The sequence below is a fragment of the Microcebus murinus genome, chromosome 10, assembly GCF_040939455.1.
Source record: "Microcebus murinus isolate Inina chromosome 10, M.murinus_Inina_mat1.0, whole genome shotgun sequence".
Taxonomy (NCBI): Eukaryota; Metazoa; Chordata; class Mammalia; order Primates; family Cheirogaleidae; genus Microcebus; species Microcebus murinus.
In genome coordinates, this window is record NC_134113.1 from 35986977 (window position 1) to 36010276 (window position 23300).

The window sequence follows — 23300 nt, forward strand, 5'->3', positions numbered from 1 at the left end:
GTTAAGAATTTGCAAGGCTTTGTATTCCTAGGATATTGCCAAACTCCTTGGCAGATATTTGAAACGCAAAGATAAATAAGACATTCTCCTTATGATTGAGGAGTTCATAGTTAGTGCTCAAGATTCACATATCAATAATAGGCAATGCTAAAAAGAAATGCATACAACATAATATGTAGCCACAGCTGTGATTGAGTCATGAGAAATTCAAGAATTACTTCAAGAGGGGGTGGCACTTGATCTTTGATCTGGGTACTAAAAAATGAGTAAGGGTTTGTTGAGCAGAGAAAGAACACTCCAAACAGTAGGGCCAACACGTAAAATAACCCAGAACTATAAGAAGAGAATAGCCCATTCAACAAAGATGTAGCAGTTTTGAATGATTTAAATAAAGATACTAGAGAATGTGAGAATGTATGGTCTGAGATATTCACTGCACATCACTTAAGTGATGGATACTTTTGTAAAAGAATGATTCTTTATCAGAATAGAAGGTAATAAAACAGTATTTGATAAATAACCTGACAGAGAGAGTACAGTTAAGAAGAAAATGGTTGTTACACAATTTAATTTAGAAATAATTTATTATGTAGAGGTTTAGTGAGCTTAGCATACCTAAGTGAAGTATTCTATAATGTGACCCTAAGAGCTATAAAAATATTTATTAACTCACCAGAAGTGCCCTGGACATTGGCGAGTTTAGGGTCAACTGAACTGATTATCAATCAAGTAACATTCAACAGTCTAAAGGAAAAATGTTATGAACTTTAGCTGTGGAGTTGGACAGATGTGGACAAGTGACCTAACTTCTCTAAGCATCTATTTCCTCTTCCTTTGAATTAGGATAATAATTCTAACTCTACCTTAGAGTTGTCATGAGAATTAGATATGATCTGACATACAAAGCTTTCAGCCAGTGCTTAGCATATGACAAGTCCTCAGGGAATATTTATGAATATTATTATTAACATGAGTAAATTTCAACATTTGATAAAATTTTCGAACCAAGTAAAGATGTTGGTATCACTGTTGAGATGTTTGTTTCAAACACTATTTAATTTAGTTATTGAGGAACTAATATGTGTATATGTGCCTTCATAGATAACTTCCCTAACTAAAAATAACACAGCTTCTCATGGTGATGGGGAGGGATGTGGACACAAACATATAAAACAGGAATTTACAATATATTTAGAAGGTCAGAAAAAGATGCAATTAATCAGATCTTGGGATCAAGAAACTACCAACTTTACCATAGAGAGTTTAGAATACATGAAGAACTAAATAAACCATAAATGATTGAGTATACTGTAGTCAGTTGCAATGATTGGAGATCTCCATTATAGATATCTACTTATTTATACAGCCATTGAATTGTAAGGTAGAATTTTTATAATTAGTTAAGACCAATAGTAATTTTGACATCACCCTACAGTATGTTTACCAATTCCAAGAACTGGAGAAAATGGGAAATATCTATGCATTTTTCAATTACTCAGAAATCATTGACTATTGAAAAAAATATATTGGACATGCATAGAAAATATAAACCAAAACAAATTAAATATATATGCCTCCCATATATATTTCCATGATCAGCTATCACAGTGTCAAAACTGGACTAAAACTTCTGATCTAAGGAATTTTCTTCACAAATATCTTCTGTTACAGGATTGAAATTCCCAAAATGAAGTCCTACTACACCTTAATTTCAGTGTGGAATGTGTGCTTCTTCCATCAAAGTCTCTTCATCCTACAACTTGTTTGTCTTTTTTAGGAGGTTGTTTTATTTTATTCCTCAGGGATAAAATTTCGGTGGCCTTGAAACATCTTTTGGGAAAATAACATTCTTTAAGTACTTTTCATACCATTATGAAGAAAATAGATGTTAACAGATGAAATCAGAAATAGAAAATTCTACATGTGTATAGACAATATATCTGTCAATTACACTGTATCTCCATAAATAAGCACTTAATATATCTTAGCTTAAAGGCTACACAGACAATAGAGTAATTGAAACTGGTTCAATCATAATAAGTCAGAAACAGTTAAGTACAGAAATAATTCTATCAACTGTGTACTTATAGTTAGGGAAAAAATTAAAACTATAACTTTTTCATGGCATATCAATCATGTCTAGGTAGCTTCACTTGAACATAAAATCCAACAAGAAAAATAATTATGGCATTCTGCTGGTGCAATGCTCAGAGCAGAGCAAAAAGCTAAAAGGCTTGTCAGACACGCTATTTCTTTCGTTATCAGTGTAGTTCAAATCAAGTAGACAAGTTAAAATGTTAAGATTCTTTTACCCTGGAAAGGTTACGCCTTGGAATCCCCCCACCTTTCTTTCTTACTAAATTTAGCAGAGATAAGTGCAAGATGAAGTTAACATGTTTCATTTATCTGAGTCTTAGCCCCCAAAATTAAAAAACACAGAGAATAATTTATCATCATATACTTGTGGGTAAAGCATTCACATCACAATGTATTGATATTTCCAGCATCAACTTTTTACATTTATAACATTTAGTTAAAATATATTCAAATTGTCTTTATTTCCTTATAAAGAGTTTTAGAGTCATTATTTTGTGGGTAATATAATCTCAATCTGTAAAACACTATTCTAAATGTATTGAGGGGTAAGTACTTTTCATATTGTTTGATAAACTTGTTAATATTTAATCCCTGAAGTCTCAATACAATGAGAATATAAATCCTTAACTTCTGTCAAATAGAAAACAATTTGGAACAGTTTCTAAGATTTTCAGTTTAGAAAAAGAAGGTTAGGAAGGTATTTTAACTGATACGATAGCCTACATTCAGCCATTTCTTACATGACTTGAATAACTCTTTTAGAAACATCCCGAAGTATCAATATGTGTTTTGAAATCTGTTACCTTAACTTCTTCATAGGACTCTAATTGTGATCTGATCACAATTTCTGTGTATGGCGAGATCATTAACTTATACTGAGATCACTTTACATTGCTGTTCTCATTAGCCAGGTTTCCTAGACCTTTTTCAGCACAACCATCCTTTACAATTGGTATTTTAGAAAATGGAAATAAAACTTTACAATCATCCCTGTTAAATCTCACACATATAGTAAGACCTTTGTTGATATCTGCATCCCACATATTAACTATCCTATTCATTTTGATGGTTTCAGGATATTTGCTTCTTTTTCATCTGTCTAAGCCATTCATACAAAAGTATCACCAAGTCAAATCATCAGAGTTCCTTCTATGTAGCTACTGCTTATTAATCATAATTTTATGCATTTTTATAAACAACTGGATATTTATCTAACAGGACTGGTACTTGGCAGTTGATCTGGTACCACTAGGTCTCTTGAAAGATCCTATCCAACTGTTTTTGATATTAAATGTTAAATGTCCATTTATGCATATACTACTACTTTTCAGAGAATTTGAACATAATTAAATATGATTATTGTTAAAACCCCTCTTGGATATTTTTCTTGCTTATTCAAAGGGTATTTCAGAAGTTAAATCACCTGAATATACATGTTATCATAATACAGTACTAAAATCTGATTGAGATTTTTAAAAATTCATAATCATATTCTAGGTTAATGGAACATTACTGACTTTTTGTTTGTTTGCTAATTAGAAAATAATATTATAACTTCAACTTAAATTTTGTATGTGTCTGGGCTTTGATGTATTTCATATATTTAACCTATATTCCCAGTTAAATCTTATTCAAAGAGAAAAATACCATTAATTTAAATATACTGTCAATGAATTAAATTAAAGTTTATGAATTAAATAAATTAAAGTTTATAGGAATATAATTATATATTAAAATACATAATCACTGCCCAAATACTATGGCAATTCCATGGAAAATCTTTTAATTTACAAATAATCAAAAACTCACCATCAATTGCATCTTAAGTTTAAGCTATAACGTTTGTTGAACTTTTTAAGTACAATTAAACTGCCATAGTCATTCACTTTAATTCAGCAAAATTTCTTTTTTTTTTTCAAATTTTGATAAATGTATTATAGAGCTGTAGTCCCCAACTCCCTGTTCACTGTCTGTGACCTGTTAGAAACGGGGCTGCACAGCAGGAGGTGAGCAGCAGGCTAGGGAGTGAAGCTTCATCTGTATTTACAGCTGCTCCCCATCCTGGCATCACCACATGAGATTCACCTCCCCTCAGATTAGCAGAGGCATTAGATTCTCATAGGAGCAGGAATCCTACTGTAAATTGCGCATGCAAGGCATTTAGGTTGTGCACTCCTTCTGAGAATCTAATGCCTGATGATCTGAGGTGGAGCTGAGGCGGTGTTGCTAGCGCTAGGGAGTGGCTACAAATACAGGTTATCAATAGCAGAGAGGTTTGACTATATAGAAGATGTAATGCACTTTAATTATCCCCAAATCATCCTCTCAGCCTCCCTCACCCCCTATCTATGTAAAATTTATCTCCATGAAGCCAGTCCCTGGTGCCAAAAGGGCTGGGAACCGCTGATATAGGACATAGATATAGTTCTAAACATATAAGAACTAAAACAAATTTAGAAACTCTAAAAGAACAAGAATCAAAGAAACACTTCATTGAGTTTCACTTGTGTATGAAACGTGTAAGTCATAATTACTTTTCAACTAAAATGTGTAGTTCTTAGTTCTACATAATAAAATGATTTAACCTTTGGTATTGGGAAGGTAGTTGGGAATTCCAAAGTAATTAAATACTTTGCAATCCCTCAAAAAACAACACAGATCTCCAATATAACACAGGAGCAATGAAAATTTTTCAGGTTCTAAGAATCCTTTGGTTTTGGATAAATCACTTTTGAAGTTAGGTACTAAATGCCAGCTGAAAATTCACTTTTTATTTTAAAGAAATAGAGAGAAAGGGTTTTTTCCTTACCTATTTTTCATATTTAACCAGTAACTATTTTCCAGATGAGTTCATAATATATTTTTGAAGTTTGTCTCCGTTTACTATGAATCAGAATTCAGAACAAGACAAATCAATCCTCAACCCCATCCAAAGTTGTATCAGTGAGCCGCCGAAAGAATTTGCTTACGAGGAAATCCCTTGATACAGTGATAATATGAGGTGACAATGAATTCATAGTATTCCTGCCACATTTGTTATTCTGAGCACTTAGGGCTATAAATAACTTAATCATTTGCCAAGTTAACTGTCTCTGATGATGTTAATGATGGACTCAGCACAGTTTAATATGTATGGGATGAATATTACTGCACATATTTTGATTTTTCTTCTAGGTAAGGGAGCGACTGAGGGTTTCTTTAGAAAGAGTCTCTGCACTGGAAGAAGAACTAGCTGCTGCTAATCAGGAGGTAACATACCACACTTTCTCCTCTTTTGAGGTGCAACATTGCTAACATTATATCCCTCGTGTTTCACATCACCTTTATTAAAACTGTCACAAAAAATAAATCACACTCTGTATATGCCACTGAAAAAGGCCTGTTGAAACTAGATGTCAGAGTCTTGTTTTCTGATTTTTGGTTATTCATATCTGATACTAGGAGACCAAAGGAAAATAATCAAGAGCTAGTGACAGGTGAGCTAGTGCGATGGGGATTTAGAAAGACTACAGTCAGAATGCCAGTCCTTTCAAGAATGAAAATTCAGCTCCAAAAATTGGAAAACATGTCAAATATCTGCTAAACTTAGAAAATGTTACAAATAAAAGTTAACTCCTTAGAGATAAATATGTGCATGTATACGTGCAGAACCCCTCAGGTTCTACCTGGTCTTATCTCCTAAAAACATTGTGCCCATGATTAATGGCATCATTGAATCCACTTCTTTTGCTGTCATTCACGACTCTGAGAAAGTATTTTAAATCACCTCTTTAAGATTTAAAAAGTTATTTTGTCTTTAGAAGATTTTACTTTTATTAGTTTTTAATGCACAAAATGACCTTGGATATAGTTAGACCTGATTCATACATACAAACACAAACACATGAAAGAAATTAAATCTGTGTTAGCCACTAAAGTATCTCTAGCTCCATCTTCTCTCTCTTTCTGACATTTACAGGGCTATTTTTCCCCAGAAGTTTATTCCAGTACTGTATTATTGGTATTATTATTAATAATACTGCATATACTAAAATAATTCAGAAAAATCTTTCTACTTTTAAGTAATCAAGGGAGGCAAAAGAGGGAATGCCAAGAGGTTGATTAATGGATATAAATAAACAGTTAGATAGAAGAAATAAGACCTAATGTTCAATAGATCAGTAGAGTGGCTATGGTTAACATTAATCTATTGTACATTTCAAAATAGCTAGAAATGAATAATTCTAATGATCTTGGCCTAAATTAAAGATAAATATTTAAGGTGATGGCTATCCCAATTACCCTGATTTGATCTTTATATATGAATGTATAAATTACCACATATACCCTAAACTATGTATATTATGCATCAATAAACATAAATAAATAACTAAATGAAAATTTTTTAGGGATGTAGGAGGCTAACGTAAATAATGATAAGTCTTATAAAGGGATTTCTAACAAGATAATATTTACATACACATTATGCATACAAATACACATTTTCAAACCACTCAAATAGTCTTGTCAGTACAAACTCCTTTGTTCTTTTAAAATAAACTAAGTTAATTAAATGAGTTTATATATGCTTTTGTTTGTTCCAGCCTTAACAATTTAAACTTTAGAAATAATGGATTTTCAATTACAGCATGGCTAAGTTTCATGTGAATTAAAAGCTAGCAGTGTTAAAAGCATAAATGGTGACATAGCCATTTCAAAAAAATAAAAAAGAAAGAAAGCTTTTTGGTGACTACATTTAGTGTAGCAAACCGGATGATTTTTTTTTTTTTTTTTCTTTTTGAGACAGAGTCTCACTCTGTTTCCTGGCTAGAGGGCTAGAGTACTGTGGCATCAGCCAAGCTCACAGCAACCTCAAACTCCTGGGCTCATGAGATCCTCCTGCGTCAGCCTTCCGAGTGCCTGAGACTACAGATGCACACCACCATGCCCAGGCTAATTTTTTCTATTTTTAGACAGCCAGATAGTTTTTTTCTGTTTTTTTTTAGTAGAGATGGAGTCTCACTCTTGCTCAGGCTGGGCTCAAACTCTTGACCTCAAGCAGTCCTCCTGCTTCAGCTTCCCAGAGTGCTAGGATTACAGGCATAAGCCACTATGGCTGGCCACAACTGGGTGCTTTGAAAAAAAATAAGAAAGAAAGAAGAGATTGATGATACCTCTCAGTCATCATAGAAGAAAAGAACCTTCGAGATAATGGATAATAATAAGAAGAAGTAGATAAGTTATCATCTACAGGCTGAGGTTTACTCATTCCTGGAATGATCAGAAAGAAAATGTTAAATGACTATTCATTTCATATTTTATCATTGTTAATTTTGATTTTAATGTGTGTCAAAATGTATATTTATTTTGGATGAATCCTTTAAAATATTGATAAGAGTAAACACATAAAAGGTTTGGTGACTACTAATATAAAAGCATTATTTTATATGCTAGTGATAGAATTTCTATTTGTCATCAAAAAAAGGTGTGATGAGACCACTTTGCTAAAATATTTATGCTGAAATAAAAATGTCCAATAAGTTCAAGTGAGGCTCTAAAATTTTGCTCCAGAGATAGCAACTAAATGGTTCCATTGTACATAATATAAGACAACACTGAAAAATAAAAGTAGGAGAAAGATTTGTGATAGCTTTCTGGAATATGATTTCAGCCCTCAAATATTATTATAGTTTTGTATAGGCAGTATGGTGAATTTGATTAATTTTACATAAATAAAATAAATTTTAAATCATTAACATTCCTGTATATCTACTGCAGGCTTTCTCAATATTTTTGGGTTTTGTTTAAATCATTTATATAAGCAAAAAATCATTGTATAAGTAATTGTTGTGCTCATTGTTAACTTTAATATATTTTATTTTTGTGGTTGATTATAATTTATGTCCATATGGCTTAACCAGAATCCCTATATAGAAATTCACAAGCCCAGAAAAAATAGTTACCTTCATAGTCTAATAATTATTTGTAAATAATTAGTGATCCTTTTAAGAGGGTAAGTAGAAAAAAGGTCAACGTTGACGACTTTAACTTTATAACAAAATCGATATTTCAAAGTAAAATGCAAAAAAAAAATCAGAAGAAAAATTTTGTTTGAGTTCTTGATTCTCTGTTGTAATAGCAATTGGTACGAGAAATCTCTATAAGTAAAGCATCACATACTGATAACAAGATACATCTAGAAACCTCACAAAAAAGTTTAGAAAAGTTCATACTGTTGGCAGGTTTAGAAAGAAGAGCTAGCTGAAGGTTTAATATTAAAGTAGATATTTGAAGAAAGTATTTTATAAAAGAAAAAAACCAACTGGTTGTTTAGATTGTGAGTGATAGCTTGATATATTCATGCATATACATGCATATGTAGAATCTGAAAAGATGATAGAGTTTATTCTATCATCACTATATCATTTTAATAGAGTTTACTCTATGATCTATATATCATTATTCTCTTTCGGTCTCTCTCTCTGTCTCTCCTTGGTCCCATTCTCACTGATGTGTTTGGAGTTATCACTCTTTAATCTTTTCTTTATATAATCTCTTCCATGAAGCTCTCATTCATTCCTTATCTAATCTTAGTTATCCAAGACTTCAACCATGACATCTGTGGAAAAGAAACCAAAATCTATAGCTTGAGGTTTATACTCTCTTCTGAGCCCCATAAAAGCTTTCAAATGTCCCTTTAGCGTCTCTACAGGGCTTTGCTAATGATTGTATATAGATTATTCTTTACAAGTATCCAGCAGGGGGCAAAGTGGCAGGGGAGGGTGTGTGTGCAGAAATTGAAATTCAGCTCAGGGTTTGCTAAATAAACATCAGCGGCTTATAACCACCTATAAGGGAGAACATTTTCTTATTTACACAAAGGTACCATATGCTGTGGTGGGCGTGAATGTCCACCTAGTTTCTTTTTTGTCCGCTTAGATTTCATATGGCACATTAATATAATAAAGTAAGTAGCCTCACTAAAAAATAACATGAAACTACTGTAACATATCTTCTTTTCTAGAAAAAGCTCCAAAATATTTCTTCTATATAAAAAAGGATAAAGTTGCATAGAATGATCTCCATTTTTTACAAATATAAATAATAATACATTATTGCATGAATGGAAAAAAGGTCTTACATAAAAGCACTGAAGTTGTTATTATCTCTGCTGTTTGCCAGTGTATATACTATATATTTCTGTAATGTTTGAATTTTTTACAACTTTTCATTATTCTTATAAACAAGTAAAATAGTAAAGATATTTTAGAATCAAATGTCATCTTCCATAATGATATTAACACTAGTGGTCATTTTATTGATCACTTAATAAGAATAACAGTTAATATTTACTGATTGCTTTAAATCTCTAGACACTGTGTTAAATGTATATATGTCAGCATAATAGTACTGGAAGTTAAGTACTACTATTATTTTACAGATGAAACCAGGGAGATAATTTCTCCTAATATACCGCTATTCTCTGCTACTTGAATACATGGTTATCTTTCAACTTGTCTTAACACTTTGCTTTCAGGCAGTTTCAACTCATACATTTAACTGTGTCTACAATATTCCCCACATCTGTTTGCTCTCATCTTTTCCTATATGTATTAAATTTTCAATAGTTCAGATCTTCATTAATTATCACCTAGAATATTACAATAGGCTTTTATCTGTTGTTATTTCCTATCCCATTCTGTTCTATAATTCTGCAAGGTTAAACTTGCCAAGCAAAGCCTCAATTATATTGATTATTTTTGTAATATTTCATATTTAGGTCATTAAATATGAATTGTCAAATTTCAAATCAAAAGTGTAATTTATTATATCTCAAACAAGAAGCAGTACAATTAATCAAAGTATGCGCCTCAACTATCAACACAGTTTTGCCATCTTAATAGTAGCTTATTTATGCCAGAGTAAAGAAGCCTAGAGAGTGAGTGACAATGAAATCATGAAAGGCGTTTTCCACAGCTTGTTGAGAATTGAATATTTTTCCTTGCAAGAAGTGGTCCAAAGCCTAGAAGAAGTGGTAGTCAGTTGGTGCAAGGTCTGGTGAATATTGTAAATGACAGAGAGTTTCCATGTCCAGCTGCTGTAGTTTGAGCAATGTTGTCTGTGTGACATGTGATTCAGCATTGTCTTTCAAAAGGATTGGCCTGTCTCTATTGACCAATCTTGGATGCTTCATCGCAGGCATCCTCATCATTTCATCCAATTGGTTGCAGTGCACATCTGCTGTAATTGATTGACCAGCTGTAGTGGGTAATTCCAGCTCTGGACCACCAAACAGACACCATTAGCTTTTTTTGGTGGATATTCAGTTTTGGACTGTCTTTTGGCATTTTGTCTTTATCCAACCATTGTGCCCAACACTTGCAATTGTCACAAATAATCCATTTTTGATCACATGTAACAATACAGTGTAGAAATGGTTTGCTTTTCTGTAGTGACAGCAAAGAAAGGCAAGCTTTGAGATGATTTCTCTTCTGATGTTTGTTTCATTTATGCAGAACCCATCTATCCAGCTTCTTTACCTTCCTGATTTGTTTCAAATGGTCCAATATTGCTGGAATAGTAACATCAAACCTTGCTGCTAATTTATGCATAGGTTGAGATGGATTCATTTCCACTACAGCTTCAGCTCATCATTATCCACCATGGGCTTGAGTCGCCCTCGTGGCTCATTTTCAAGATTAAAATCACCAGAACGGAACTTCTCAAACCATTCATGTACTGTGCATTCATTAGTCACATCCTTCCCAAACACTTCGTTGGTATTTCAAGATGTATGTGCTACATTGGTTGCACAACGGAACTCATATTCAAAAATAACACAAATTTTTTACTTATCCATGGTTGCATAAAAATTGCTCTAAAAAAAATTTGAAAGATAATCCCAAGCCAAAATGTGTGTTGGAAAGACTGAGGATGTACCTTCACAATAAACCTAAAACAACAGGTGTCAAAGTGAAATGTCAGAGGTATCAACTGTCAATACTTAAGGAAACTGGACATTTCATACTTAGCCTAATATTCTACTCTGAAATATATACTTATATGTGATATATATCATATTAATATATAAATAACACAATGTAATATTTTTTATTAATGTGTTTTAATAATATAATCACATATATTACACAGACCTGTAACATACCATCAAAAACTTCTTCAATGGCCCTAACCTACAAATTCAACTTTAACTCCCAATACTCCTATGGCCCTGACTGAGCCATTCTAAGGTCTTGTTATAATAATAATATTATAGCATGCATTGTTTTTTAAAGTAGCTAAAGTTTTTCCTGACTCTAAATCTTATGGTAAAAATTCTCCTGTAATGCCTCCACAACACCAGCCCACCCGTTGAAGTCATACTTCTCCATTTTTAAACTCAAGCTCAGACGTCACCTATTTAATGAAATTGTTTATGATTCTTTGCCAATAGTCATTGCTCCTCCGTTTAAATTGCTAAAACTCTTTGCTTCAGCATGTGAGGACTATTTAACAAGTATTAGGATTAATTATATACTTGTCTAAGCCTAGGTCATTAGTTAGACCCGAGAAAATAGACTATATATTTCTCATTTGTATATATTTCACTTAGTACAATGATACTTGTGATCAGTATATATTTGTCAAACTGCGTTATATACAGTTCATTCTAACCAGTGTTTTCACATCATTCCTTGACTTAATGGATATTTTGCACAATCTTAAGAATGCTCAGTAAACAGCAATATGTTGATCATATGTATTAAATGAACAAGGTGTTTGTCCTTTCAATGTGTAATTATTGAGCACCTACCATGTGTAGGAAATTTTGAAAGTCTTTGAAAAGAAAAAATGGAAATAAATAAAAAAACTGAGGCTAGTAGAGACAGACATGTAAACATATAACTAAGACATAGTTTAGTTAAAAACTAAACAAATGCAAAATAGAGGCACAAAATGCAGAAGGGAAGAGAGAAGAAAGGTGTTTATTCTCAGCCAAAAGATCAGAAAATGCTTTACCTTAAAAAGAGACAGCATTGGAGCATATCCTTGAAAAAAGACTATGATTTTTAAAAAAATATAAGTCAGTGGAAAAAAAGAAAAAAAAAGACTATAATTTGACTTCAGAACTGTGGGAAAACATTTCAGGCTGAACAGAGAGTATGATAAAGAAAACCTGAAGCTGCTTGTTTCGAGAATAATGAATGATGTTGTGTTGGTAAGAGTCAGGATGTGAAAAGCTAAAAAAGAGAAAAATGAAGAGGTTGCTAGGACTCAGATGCTGGAGGGCTCTGAATGCCATGCTAAAATTTTGGATTTTATAATTATGAGATGAGAAAGCACTAACAGTAATATTTTGGTTTTGTGCCTATTTTTTTGATTTTTGGTTTTTGGTAAAGTGAAAACCACTGAAAGTATGCTTTTAGTAATTTTGTTTTGTTATGTTTTATTTTTGGTAAAGTATAGGGTCGAGGTGGCATAGAGCTAGAAAGTTGACATAATTTGATTTGGCTAACATAATGATCTGATATGTGATTTTGGTCATGATACTTCAACAAACATTTATTAGGCATCTTCTGTTTGCCAGGCATTGCTTTAAGTATTGTGTGTAAAGGTATTAATATAACTCATATAATAAAGATATAGTTCTGCTCTCAATCTAGTATGGGAGATAGACATGTTAAAGAGTAATAAAAAGGTGAGCACACTGCTGCGCCCCTTAAAGTCCCAGCTACTTGGGAGGCTAAGGTGGGAGGGATCACTTGAACTCAAAAGTTTAAGAACAGCTTGGGCAAGAAGTCAACCCTGTCTCAAAAAAATAAAATAATAAAAGCAATTATAGTGTTTAATGTGCACAGAATTTCAGTTTGGGAAAATGAATAAAGTTCTAAAGATGGATAGGAATAATAGTGGCATAATAATGTGAATGTACATAATGCCACTTAATGGTGCTTGAATAGTACACTTAAAAAATGCTTAAAATGATAAATTTTATGTTATATATGTTTTACTACAATAAATGTATTTTCACATTAGTTACATTGTATTATATTTACAATTCCAGTAGGTATAAGATTTAGTGATATTACAAAAGGGAGTAATTAATTGTTTGGGTATGAACTAGAAAGAACAAATGGTATTACAAAAGTCTCCCTAGAGAAAACAAAAACCTAGAATTTGAAGGGTGACTATAAAGAGCTTAGTAAATGGATCTGGAGGAAGAAAAGGGAAGAGGCAGAGTTAGGGAAAGAGACAAGGCTATAGAGGCAGATCTGAGTGAGGGGTGGCTAGAGCTTGGGCCTCATCTTATAGACACTGTGAGCCCACAAAGAGTTTTTATGGAGGAAAGATATGAAGACATTTTTAATTTTGTGGACCACTTGTACCTATAAAATTTAAAGGTAAAATATATATATAATTTGGGCTGGAAATGGTGGCTCATCACTGTAATCCCGGCTGCTCAGGAGGCTGAGTCAGGAAGATTGAACCCAGGAGTTTGAGGTTGCTGTGAGCTATAATGACAGCAGTGTGCATTCTCACCCAGGCAACAGCGCCAGACCCTGTCTCAATAAAGGAAAAAAAAAGTGTATATTATAGTAAAGGTAATGTGCTTAAAGCTTAGATTTAAAAGAATCATTATGATTCCTTGAAAGAATCAAGGGCCAGTGTCAGAAAAAAATATAACTGTGTAGACCACAGGTTATTACCCAGTCTAGCATTTCGTATGTTCTTGTAGTAGTGGTGAATACAAATAAACATGAAAGAACCAAACAAAATATTGTAAATAAATATATACATAATGAACATTTATTGAAATTTTAGGGCTCTTTGAATGGCCCCACATAGGCAGATTGTATTGTTAACACTGAATACATTTTCTAAGCTATTGTCCTAAAAAATTGAGGCCAGATTATGTAGACACAGAAAACACGATAAAGTCTTTATTTCTTGCAGGGTATTTTTATTATTGCTTAAAATTGGAAAACCACAAAAAATGTACATTAAAGGAAAGTACAAAGAGGAATAAATAGATTACATCCTAACAATGTGTTCTTTAGCCTGTATACTTTTAAAATTATTTAATTAAAGGAGACAGAATAGATTATTCAGAAGCTCCTGTAAAAATTCAAGTGACGGACTAATTTGCAGTGAACATACAGGTGTGCCTATTTTAAAAGTTTTTCTACATGATTGCATTATACATAAAAAGAACTGGCAAGTTTAGTTGTAGGCTGAACTATACCTTTTATATTGCTTTTATTCTACGTATGCTTATTACAACCACTGAATTTACCAACTTTCAATTAGAATTTTCTTAAGGAAATAAACATTTCATTTTATTTCATCTACCTTATCTCTGAAGTCTATTTTTCTAGGGAAAAATCAAGTACCATTCACATTCAGAAGAATATTGAATTAAGATGGTGAGCAGAGCTGGTGGCAGAACTCACATCTTAGGAGTTTATAGACGCAGAGATCATGGCCGTTGCTTCTCCTACATTATTCTATGTAATCATAACAATCCTTTGAGTTGGGTTAAGAACCAATACTGTGTTGAATGCATGAGAATGAAAGTAAAAGTACAAAAAGTGAATAGATACAGGCAAAGGTGGAAGCTACCTTAAAAAAAGCAAAGAAGGAAGAAGAGATGTGAGACCCTGAGATTTAAGTAAGTCAAGAGTTGATGAACCAAAAGAAAGATAGAGATATCAACATAGCAAGAGAACAAAAAGGGGAGAGGAAGAAGGGGAGAGGAAGAAGGGGAGAGAGAGAGAGAGAGAGAGAGAGAGAGAGAGAGAGAGAGAGAGAGAGAAGTGTGTTTTAAACACAGAGATTGAAGTTGGTCAACAGTGTCAAATGTTTTATGAAGGCACAGAGGATTATGTCTACTATGAGATGATGAAATTTACAATTAATAAAATGTCACTGGAAATGTTTTCAAAGACAGTTTCAATAAACTGTAATGGAAAGAGAATAGCTATGATGAAAAGAATGTATGAGTCAATTATATATTTAAAAATGAGAGAAAGTGAGTAATACTTTTCTGAGAGGTTTGGTGACAAAGGAGAGGGGAGGGTATAAGCTGAATAAGTCAAAGCAATTTTAAGAAATAACCTTTTTAGAATAGGAGAGAATTGAAAACGCTTATAGCCAATGGAAAGAAAGGAAGAAGCAAAGGAAAAAAGATTATTGACAGCAACCGAGTGAAGGATAAGCATAGTTTTGAGATCAATTGCAAGTAGTAGTACTCCTTTCTCTGAGAAACAGAAGGAGAATAGAACATATAGTGATGAATGGAGATTTTGATTTGGAGAGAAAGGAAGACTTGGAATTTTATTAGATTGATTCTACCTAAAGAAACACGGTTATCTGCTAAGAGAAGTGAGAACAGTAATTTTTTATGAGCTAAGGAGACTATGAACAAGACGATGTGGAATATAGCAAGAAGCCAATAAGAGTAAGCAAAAAAAATTAAGTATGAAATGGTAGACCCAAATGAGGTTCTCATTAAGTTGCCCCAGCATATTAAATAAAAGCCAATTTTCCACAGCTTTTACCTACTGAAACAACATGTATTCTCCCATGATGTTTTCTTTTCTAAATCTATGAAGTTATTTTATTCATCATAATTCAAAAGGAAGAGATACAATTATGAAACTAAAGTTGTCTCTGATGACTTTGGCCACATAGAATAAAATCAGAGGCAAAATGTTTCCCTAAAACTTGACAGGGGTAAAGATCAGGAAACTTCCGATATCCATGAGCAACACAGCTATATTTGAGTAGTTTAAATGAAATTTAAATAGTTGAAAATGATCCAGAAAAACATGGAGAAAAGTAGGAGATTTGTTGAGCAATACTTATTAAGAAATTTATCTTAAGCCAAATAATAGAAATACTTATCTGAATGTATAGGATCATTTAGTTGCAAAATTAAAGAAATGACTAAGTCAGTTTTCTCTTCAAATTAAAACTTACGTATCTGTGAGTAGAAAACTCCAGAGGTAGAAAAAGAGACCACTGTAAAAGTTCTTGAGTTAAATTATTTCAGACTCCTAAAACTAAGAATCATTTCTCTTGATAGACCCTTTGCAAATTATTTGCCTCTGTATCTTTTAATTCTATCTTTTTCCCATTTCTGTGAGATAAAAAGCAGATTTAATTATGCAAGTCTCTCACTGCTTTATACAAATGATAAGTCTCATAATGACTTTCCAATTTCCTGCATGTTCATGCATACAATGTAACCTAATTCAACTGATTAGCTAATTTTCACCATTAGTAGTAAGTTCCGTGACCAACTCTGAATTAACATTCAAACAGAAAGTCAGATAAAAAGGTTTTGTTTCATGAACAAATGAAGCAAGTCATCATGGCTAAACTTGCCTGAAAATAGTATTTGTGTAATGACAACAATGTTTGCATAGGGCAATGACATTCTTGCAGCTATGAACTTAAATCCCTTGAAGATGAAGTAAAACTCCGATACTATGTTTTGAGCTTGCCTGCACATTGTTATAAGTTTCCAATAGACCCACTTATTGGGAACCTATTCTTTCTATTAGAATTGTGCCATTTAGGGTTAAAAAATTATATAGTTCTTCATTGACTTTATTTCATAGAAAAGTTTAATGATGGTTGAACAATGTCCTTCTTAAATTTATATTGTTAAATTCAAAGTTTCAGCATTGTCAAAGCAATGGTTATTTACAAAGACCTATGATTTCTTATTATGCTTCTACATTATCCCTAATGATGATATTGCATTGTAAAGGTAAGTGTAGAAACTGCAAATTACCCAAGTTATTATCGTCAATAGAAAATGTCTCCCTTGCTGTTGATAATTGTGCTGTTACAGTACAGAGAATCTTTCCCAAATAAAAGGAAGTCAAGGTGTCTTATGACAACATATATTAAAACCCAACAAGGAAAAGAGAGATAACAAAATTTCTTTTTGCTACTTCCACTATTTTTACTATTCCCAAGACATGTGTGAAGCAATTATCTAAAACAGAAGTTAAAAGTGCCGCCTGTTATATATGAGACATTTGAATTCTGTTTGCAAATCTTTTCAGACTCTCTCCTGTTCCGATTAAAATCTTTTCTTTGATCAAAGTGTAAGATTTGTTTTTCTTGTGGTAGCAGACATGGTTGTTTTATCTTTGCATAGGGAGATTTTGAACTGCATATTTTTTTCTCTTACTACTAGTAGCAATATCATGTTTAATATTGATTCTTTGATCATAAGCATACTAAGTTGACCCATTTTATTTTACCTGTTTGTATTCTTGGTAATTTTACAGGTAATAATTTGAGAAAGATTACTGATTTTTTAAAGGAATTTAAATGAAATATTGAAGAGACAAGGTACAAAGTGAAGAAAAAAAAAAAAAGAAAAAGAAAAACCTCAAGTCAGAAGATTCGAGTTTCAGTCCTAGATCTATCATTTACTAATTCTGCAACATCTGGCAATTTATTTAACTTTTCTGTGCCCTAGCTTTCTCATCTGTGAAATAGAATATGTATTAGTAAATTTTGGACTTGCCTATCTTTCCAAGAAGTCATCATACTGGATGAGATAAGCACTTTCTAAACTTGACTGAAGTCAGATTGCTATCATTGGGCTCAAAAGGTCAATATAGTTAGTTATTAGTTAAGCAGATGAAAACACTTTTCTGTAGATACTTTAAATGTGGTAATAAAAAAATAATAGTACTTTATATTATACTCAACTAAATTTTCTTTTGTTGAATAAAGAAATACCTTATTTGTTCATAGGATCATTCTATAGCACTACATGCATTTTATAAATGACCTTGCAATTCACTTATTTCACTTATACATGCATTTGGTAAAAATAATAACATCTACAATTTTGGAAAAGATTAAGGTGTGTTTGGCGCTATGGTAAGCACTATGCAACCCACACTTACACACACACACACGTATACACACATGCACATTTTTAGTTAATCATTACTATTAAGAAAAATTGTCATGGCCCGTTTGTAGGACAGAGGATGAACACAGAACATAAAACACAAGCGTGCAGAATACAAAGAAAAACACAGACACACATACAAACGGTTGACTGGAGTCATAATACACCGGGTCAGTTTTATTTTTATACTCTAAAAAATTAAAGTTAGTTCCTCGTACATAACCGTCCAGGTGTGGCAGCGATAGCCATAAATTCCAGAATAGCCTTAGGGAAGCAGATGTCCCCTGACTCAGAATCTCTAGGTGGTTGCTCTAGGCACTAGACATAGATAAAGGACCCAGATTAGCAAGGATGGGCAAGGTGAGCCACAGGGGGCATTTCTCATCCCAGGCTTCTCTTAGGGTGACCCCCTAAGATCTTTGGCTGAACCCCGGCAACTGTGCATGGCTTAGGTCGCCCCTCCCTTGAGGGGTCTTACCTGTCATTGACTAACCAGCCATCTTATGGGGTGTATGCAGCAATCACAGAAACAATATGTTATCGTGTGGCCTCCAGATCCCCAATGCCGTGGGGTGGGGCTGCTCTTGCTAGTTGCTGCTCAGGTCCTTTATTATGCCTCTAGGCGACACCTTTGTTTATCACAGAGAGCCTGTCCAGAACAGATTACTTTCAAATGCTCTGGGCAGAACAGGTACATTACTCACTAACTTTAATTCTTAAACTAAGAAAATATATGTCAGTCCCCTACAATTGTTACTAGCGTTATGAAAATTAGGAAACTGAGGCTTATAGAAGCTCACTAGTGATAACACTCACTAGAGATTGTTCTGAGTATTGTCACTAGTCAGAAGGAATCCAAATGCAAGATGTCTGACTCTGAATTTGAGTGTTTAACAGTAGCCACTATGCTGCCTGGTCTTCCAACAACAAAATTTCCTTTTATATGAAAACTTGTTTAAGTTTCTAAATCACTGGCTTATCTTCTACAAGTTATTTAAATTCATGGTGATAATCTTCATATTTATTGTATTTATATGGATTATTTCAAAGTTTATAACTTCCTTGTATTGAAAGAAAGATAAATTGGTATTAACTAAATTAATGTAACATATATTGAATCAATTTATTAAATTAACCTACCTTTCAAAAGTGCCAAATATTGAGTTAAGATTAACCATTTAATTGTATAAAAAAGATTAATTAAAGCATCCAGATATTTAGTCATTAATAAAAATTAGATTACTAGATTTTATATTTTCATCCAAATGTTTTCCCTCAGTGTAGGCATCAGTATGAGTAACTCTGATTTAGTGTCCTGAAGTAAATAGCATGAGAGCATTATAGTGGCTCCTATGTTTTAGAAGTAGAAATTGTGACACCTCAAGTCATATTAAACATGATGAGAGGATTTCTGTAGTACTCTTTTTTCTCATTTCATTTTTAGCAAGAAAGTACAGTGGGTCTCAAATGTTGAAAAATTTGAAAGTCCAAAGCACATGAACTCTTTGAACAAAAAAGGAAATGGATGGAGTAAAAGATGCATTAATTGCTTTAATTTTTTAATTAATAATTTGACTGCTAATGATTTTACTTTTTAAAAACATGGCAGCTAAAAAAAAAATCTCAATTTGATCAGCTGGTATTTAGCATAAGCTACGACCAGAGCTTAGCCAGACTGCAAAGCCTGAGAGCACAGTCCTCTACAAGACACCCCCTCACTTTTATTACCAACTCCAAGTTCAGGAGAGTCCCACATTCACCCTCAGGTTCAAAAAGTCACTAGAAGACGCTCAGAACTCAAACTATTCTATTCACAGTTATGATTTATCACAGGTAAAGGATACAGGTCAAAATCAGCCAAAGGAAGAAACACGTAGGGCAGAGTCTAGGAGGGTTCCAAACACAAACCTTACATTATCCTCAGGACACATTACTTCTAACATCTTCAGGTTGATGGATCCCCACATCATGAGATCACGGTTATTGTTAACAGTGAATATTTATTGCCATCTGTCTGCTGCCTCTTCACCTTAAAAAGCAGGAAGCACTATCACCATTCTAAAGACGCAGAAAATATGGTTCTAAAGCCCAAAGTAACTCACCTGAATCACACAGCTTGTCAGTGACTGGGTCACTTCTCTTTTCTTGGATTTATTCACTTCTAATCTTCCATTTTTAAGCCTCTTGCCAAGGTTTGGTTATTCGCCACTTATTCCCAGAAGCATAATTATTATGGGATTGGATGGATTCACACCCTCAGTGATGTGACGGTTGTATCCAGAACAAAGGGGCTGAGGGATACATAAACACACTGGCTTCTTTCTATCTCTGGCTTAAAGTGCCTGCCACAGTTGGCACCACTTCCAGCCAGCAGGGTATTGGAGGGGACCAAGAAGGGACATGATCAGGAAGTTTGCAGATTCTTTCTTCTGCTTGATCAAATCTGCTTGAAACTCATTATTGCATTTTTCATATTATTCATTTTATTCTTCAACTCCATAATTTCTGTTGGACTCTTTTCTATGATTTTGTACTTCTTTGTTGAACTTTTGGTTTTGTTTATGTATTGTTTTTCTTATTTTTTAAAGTTGTTTATCACTTGTAGCTTGCTGAGCTTCTTTAAAACAATTAGTTTGAATTCTTTGCCAGGCAATTTACAGGTCTTCATTTCTTTGTGGTCAGTTACTGGAAAATTATTGTGTTCCTTTGCTGGTGCCATGATTTTTAGATGTTTTATATTCTTGTAGAGTTGCATTGATGTCTGCACATTTGAAGGAGCTGTCACCTCTTCTAAATTTTATGGACTGTCTTCAGTGGGAAAAAACCTCATCTATGTATGGGTGTGAAGCCACCAGCTGTGTGGGGTATGGTAGTTTCATTTTGGAAGGGCATAGTGGCTATTCCAGCTTCAGAGGAGGGCAGAAATTACTCTCCACACAGTTCCTTCAGCTGAGGTCAACAATGGTGAAGATTCTAGGTCTTTTGGTGAATAAAGCTGAGGGTATCTGCAAAGCCAGCAAGGGATTTTGGGGTCCTCAGTTGTGAAAGCTGATGAAGTCCTTTAGTTCTCCTTTTCCCCCACAGGGAAAGTTGTGACTGAGGGGATCCTTTATCGTACCTGTGTCTGGGGCATAAACATGCATGAAGGAGTAGTGACACTGGGGTCTCAGGTGCAGATGCATGTGGAGTGGCCAGGGAATTGGAGTCCAGAACACAGGTGTACTCAGAGCAAACCACTTTATTTTTAAAGCTAATTTATATCCAGAAGTTATCCATTTACTTCTCTTCTCTCTCCAACCCAAATATCCAAAATAAATCCAGTGAACAAATGAGTTAAATATAAAAAGTGATATTATAACTAGGAAATTAAATGTTTACAGTTTGTATTGAAATAATACACTTACATCTATCAAACAATACCAGGTATAGCAAAAGCAAAAATTAAGATTTTGATTATGAAAGTTAAAAATTTCAATACAATGAAAATGACAAAACAAAAATAAGAAAATTTAAAAACCATGAAAAATGATTGAATTAGAAATGTATGCAAGGGTGGTAATTTGTGATATATTTATTACACATATAAGTAAATATTTTAAGTCCCTATCACAGGAAGGTAAGAGACCAATTTATATTTATTAAAAGAGCATTCATTCAACAAACATTTATTATAACAACAACACTTGTAGAGTACTATCCACATGTGAGGCCCTCTTCTAAGTGCTTTATATATTTTACTGAAGATTGAATTTCTTATAATTGTTATGTGTCAAAAAATATTATCCTATTTTAATGTTTTCAACTATTTAAAATGTAAGGATCATTTTTAACTTGCAGGCTTGACAAAAACAGAAATAAGAAAGAGAAAAAATAGGATACATTCTATATTGGATAGTTAGGTGTAGTTAGAAATTAGCGTGGACAAGTAGGAGGAAAGTGTCAAGTTATAAAACCCTTATTCTACATAGAATATTTAATTGGATGAATATTAATATATTCTCCTCTGGAAAAAGAAGGCTGAAGACAAGGAAAGAAAGAGGCAAACATACACCAAAGAGGTGCTAAAACCTCACCCAGTGGAATTTACTTTCTCCCTAAGTGGTTCTGCTATTTGCTAGTGTGGGGGTGAGGGGGAAAGTTTGCTGAAAGATCAACTTAACAATTAAGGCATATTAATAAGAGAGAGAGGTTTATTTACCCTGCTCATGGAGAGAATCACAGAGTTATTAGTCGACATCCCAGTAGGTTCCAGATATTTTTATACCTGTCTTTTAGATGGGTCAGGGAGATGAGGAGTACAGCTAATTCTGTTTAGGGACAATAATAGTTGCTAGGGAGGATGAATTGGTACTGGAGAGAATGAATGGATGGGGGGAACGGATTGACTTGTAGATTAACCTGAGAGATAGGTTATTATATTTAAAATTATTTGGGCCATGTTTGGTTGCATTCTTGATTTTCTTTCCTACAATATAGTGAGATAACAGGAAGGGGAAAGGAAGTCATTTGTTCTTTTGACAGGTCCATCTGGTTATTTGCAGATAGAGGAAAAGCCTCTTCCCAAAAGCCTGTTAATCTCTAAGGGCCTTTAATTCAAAATACCAAGGAGTCATATTTTGGGGTGAAATTGTCTTGAGCTCCTTCACTAGCTTTGTAGCTTTAGGCAATTTCTTAATCCTCTTAGCCTCAATTAGGTCACCCATGATAATAATATCTCATAAGGTTGTTGTGAGGTTTAAATGAGTTAATACATGCAAAGAACTTAAAACTGTGCCTGGCATAAATAATTTTTCAATAAATATTATTATTGATATTGATAATGTCCATGCTGTCTTTTTAGACATGACATAGTCCAATTCCTTTCAAAGAAAGTGAACTGAGATCCAGAGAGGTGGAGTGTTTTTCCCACAGTGGGGGTGGCTAGGTAGCAATTTGTTAGGGATAGGAAGGATTTTATGACAATCTCTGTAAACTTCATTTTCTTTACCCATAAAAATAAAAGTATAAAGACCACAGAAGTTTTGCTTTCTTCTCATACTGACATATTTTAATATGTATACATTTAAAAATCACATAAAAATAAAATTGAAACACGTACAGATGAATATAACACATGCTAATTACCATTAGAATTCAAGTCAATGGATTACTTTAAAAGGAATTGTTCAGAACAATAGGTTTAGTATACTGCTGTTATTTCTAAGGAAGAAACTAAATGGATAAATTCTTTTTTATTGCCCTGGCTTGCTTTTTTATGTGCAAGAAGAACTAATGGATATTG

General features: G+C 33.3%; 1 protein-coding gene across 12 annotated transcripts in view; it reads left to right on the forward strand.

The window, feature by feature from the left end:
* Window positions 1–23300, forward strand: part of PPFIA2 (PPFI scaffold protein A2) — a 441105-nt gene that overhangs the window by 269435 nt on the left and 148370 nt on the right. For 10 of the 12 annotated variants that reach the window (XM_020287953.2, XM_076007132.1, XM_020287957.2 and 7 more), the window contains one exon: window positions 5272–5346. The exons of the other annotated variants lie outside the window; for them this stretch is intronic. In XM_020287953.2, coding sequence (XP_020143542.1) covers window positions 5272–5346 — 75 coding nt within the window. The remainder of the gene's footprint in view (window positions 1–5271; window positions 5347–23300) is intronic. 12 annotated transcript variants of the gene reach the window in all.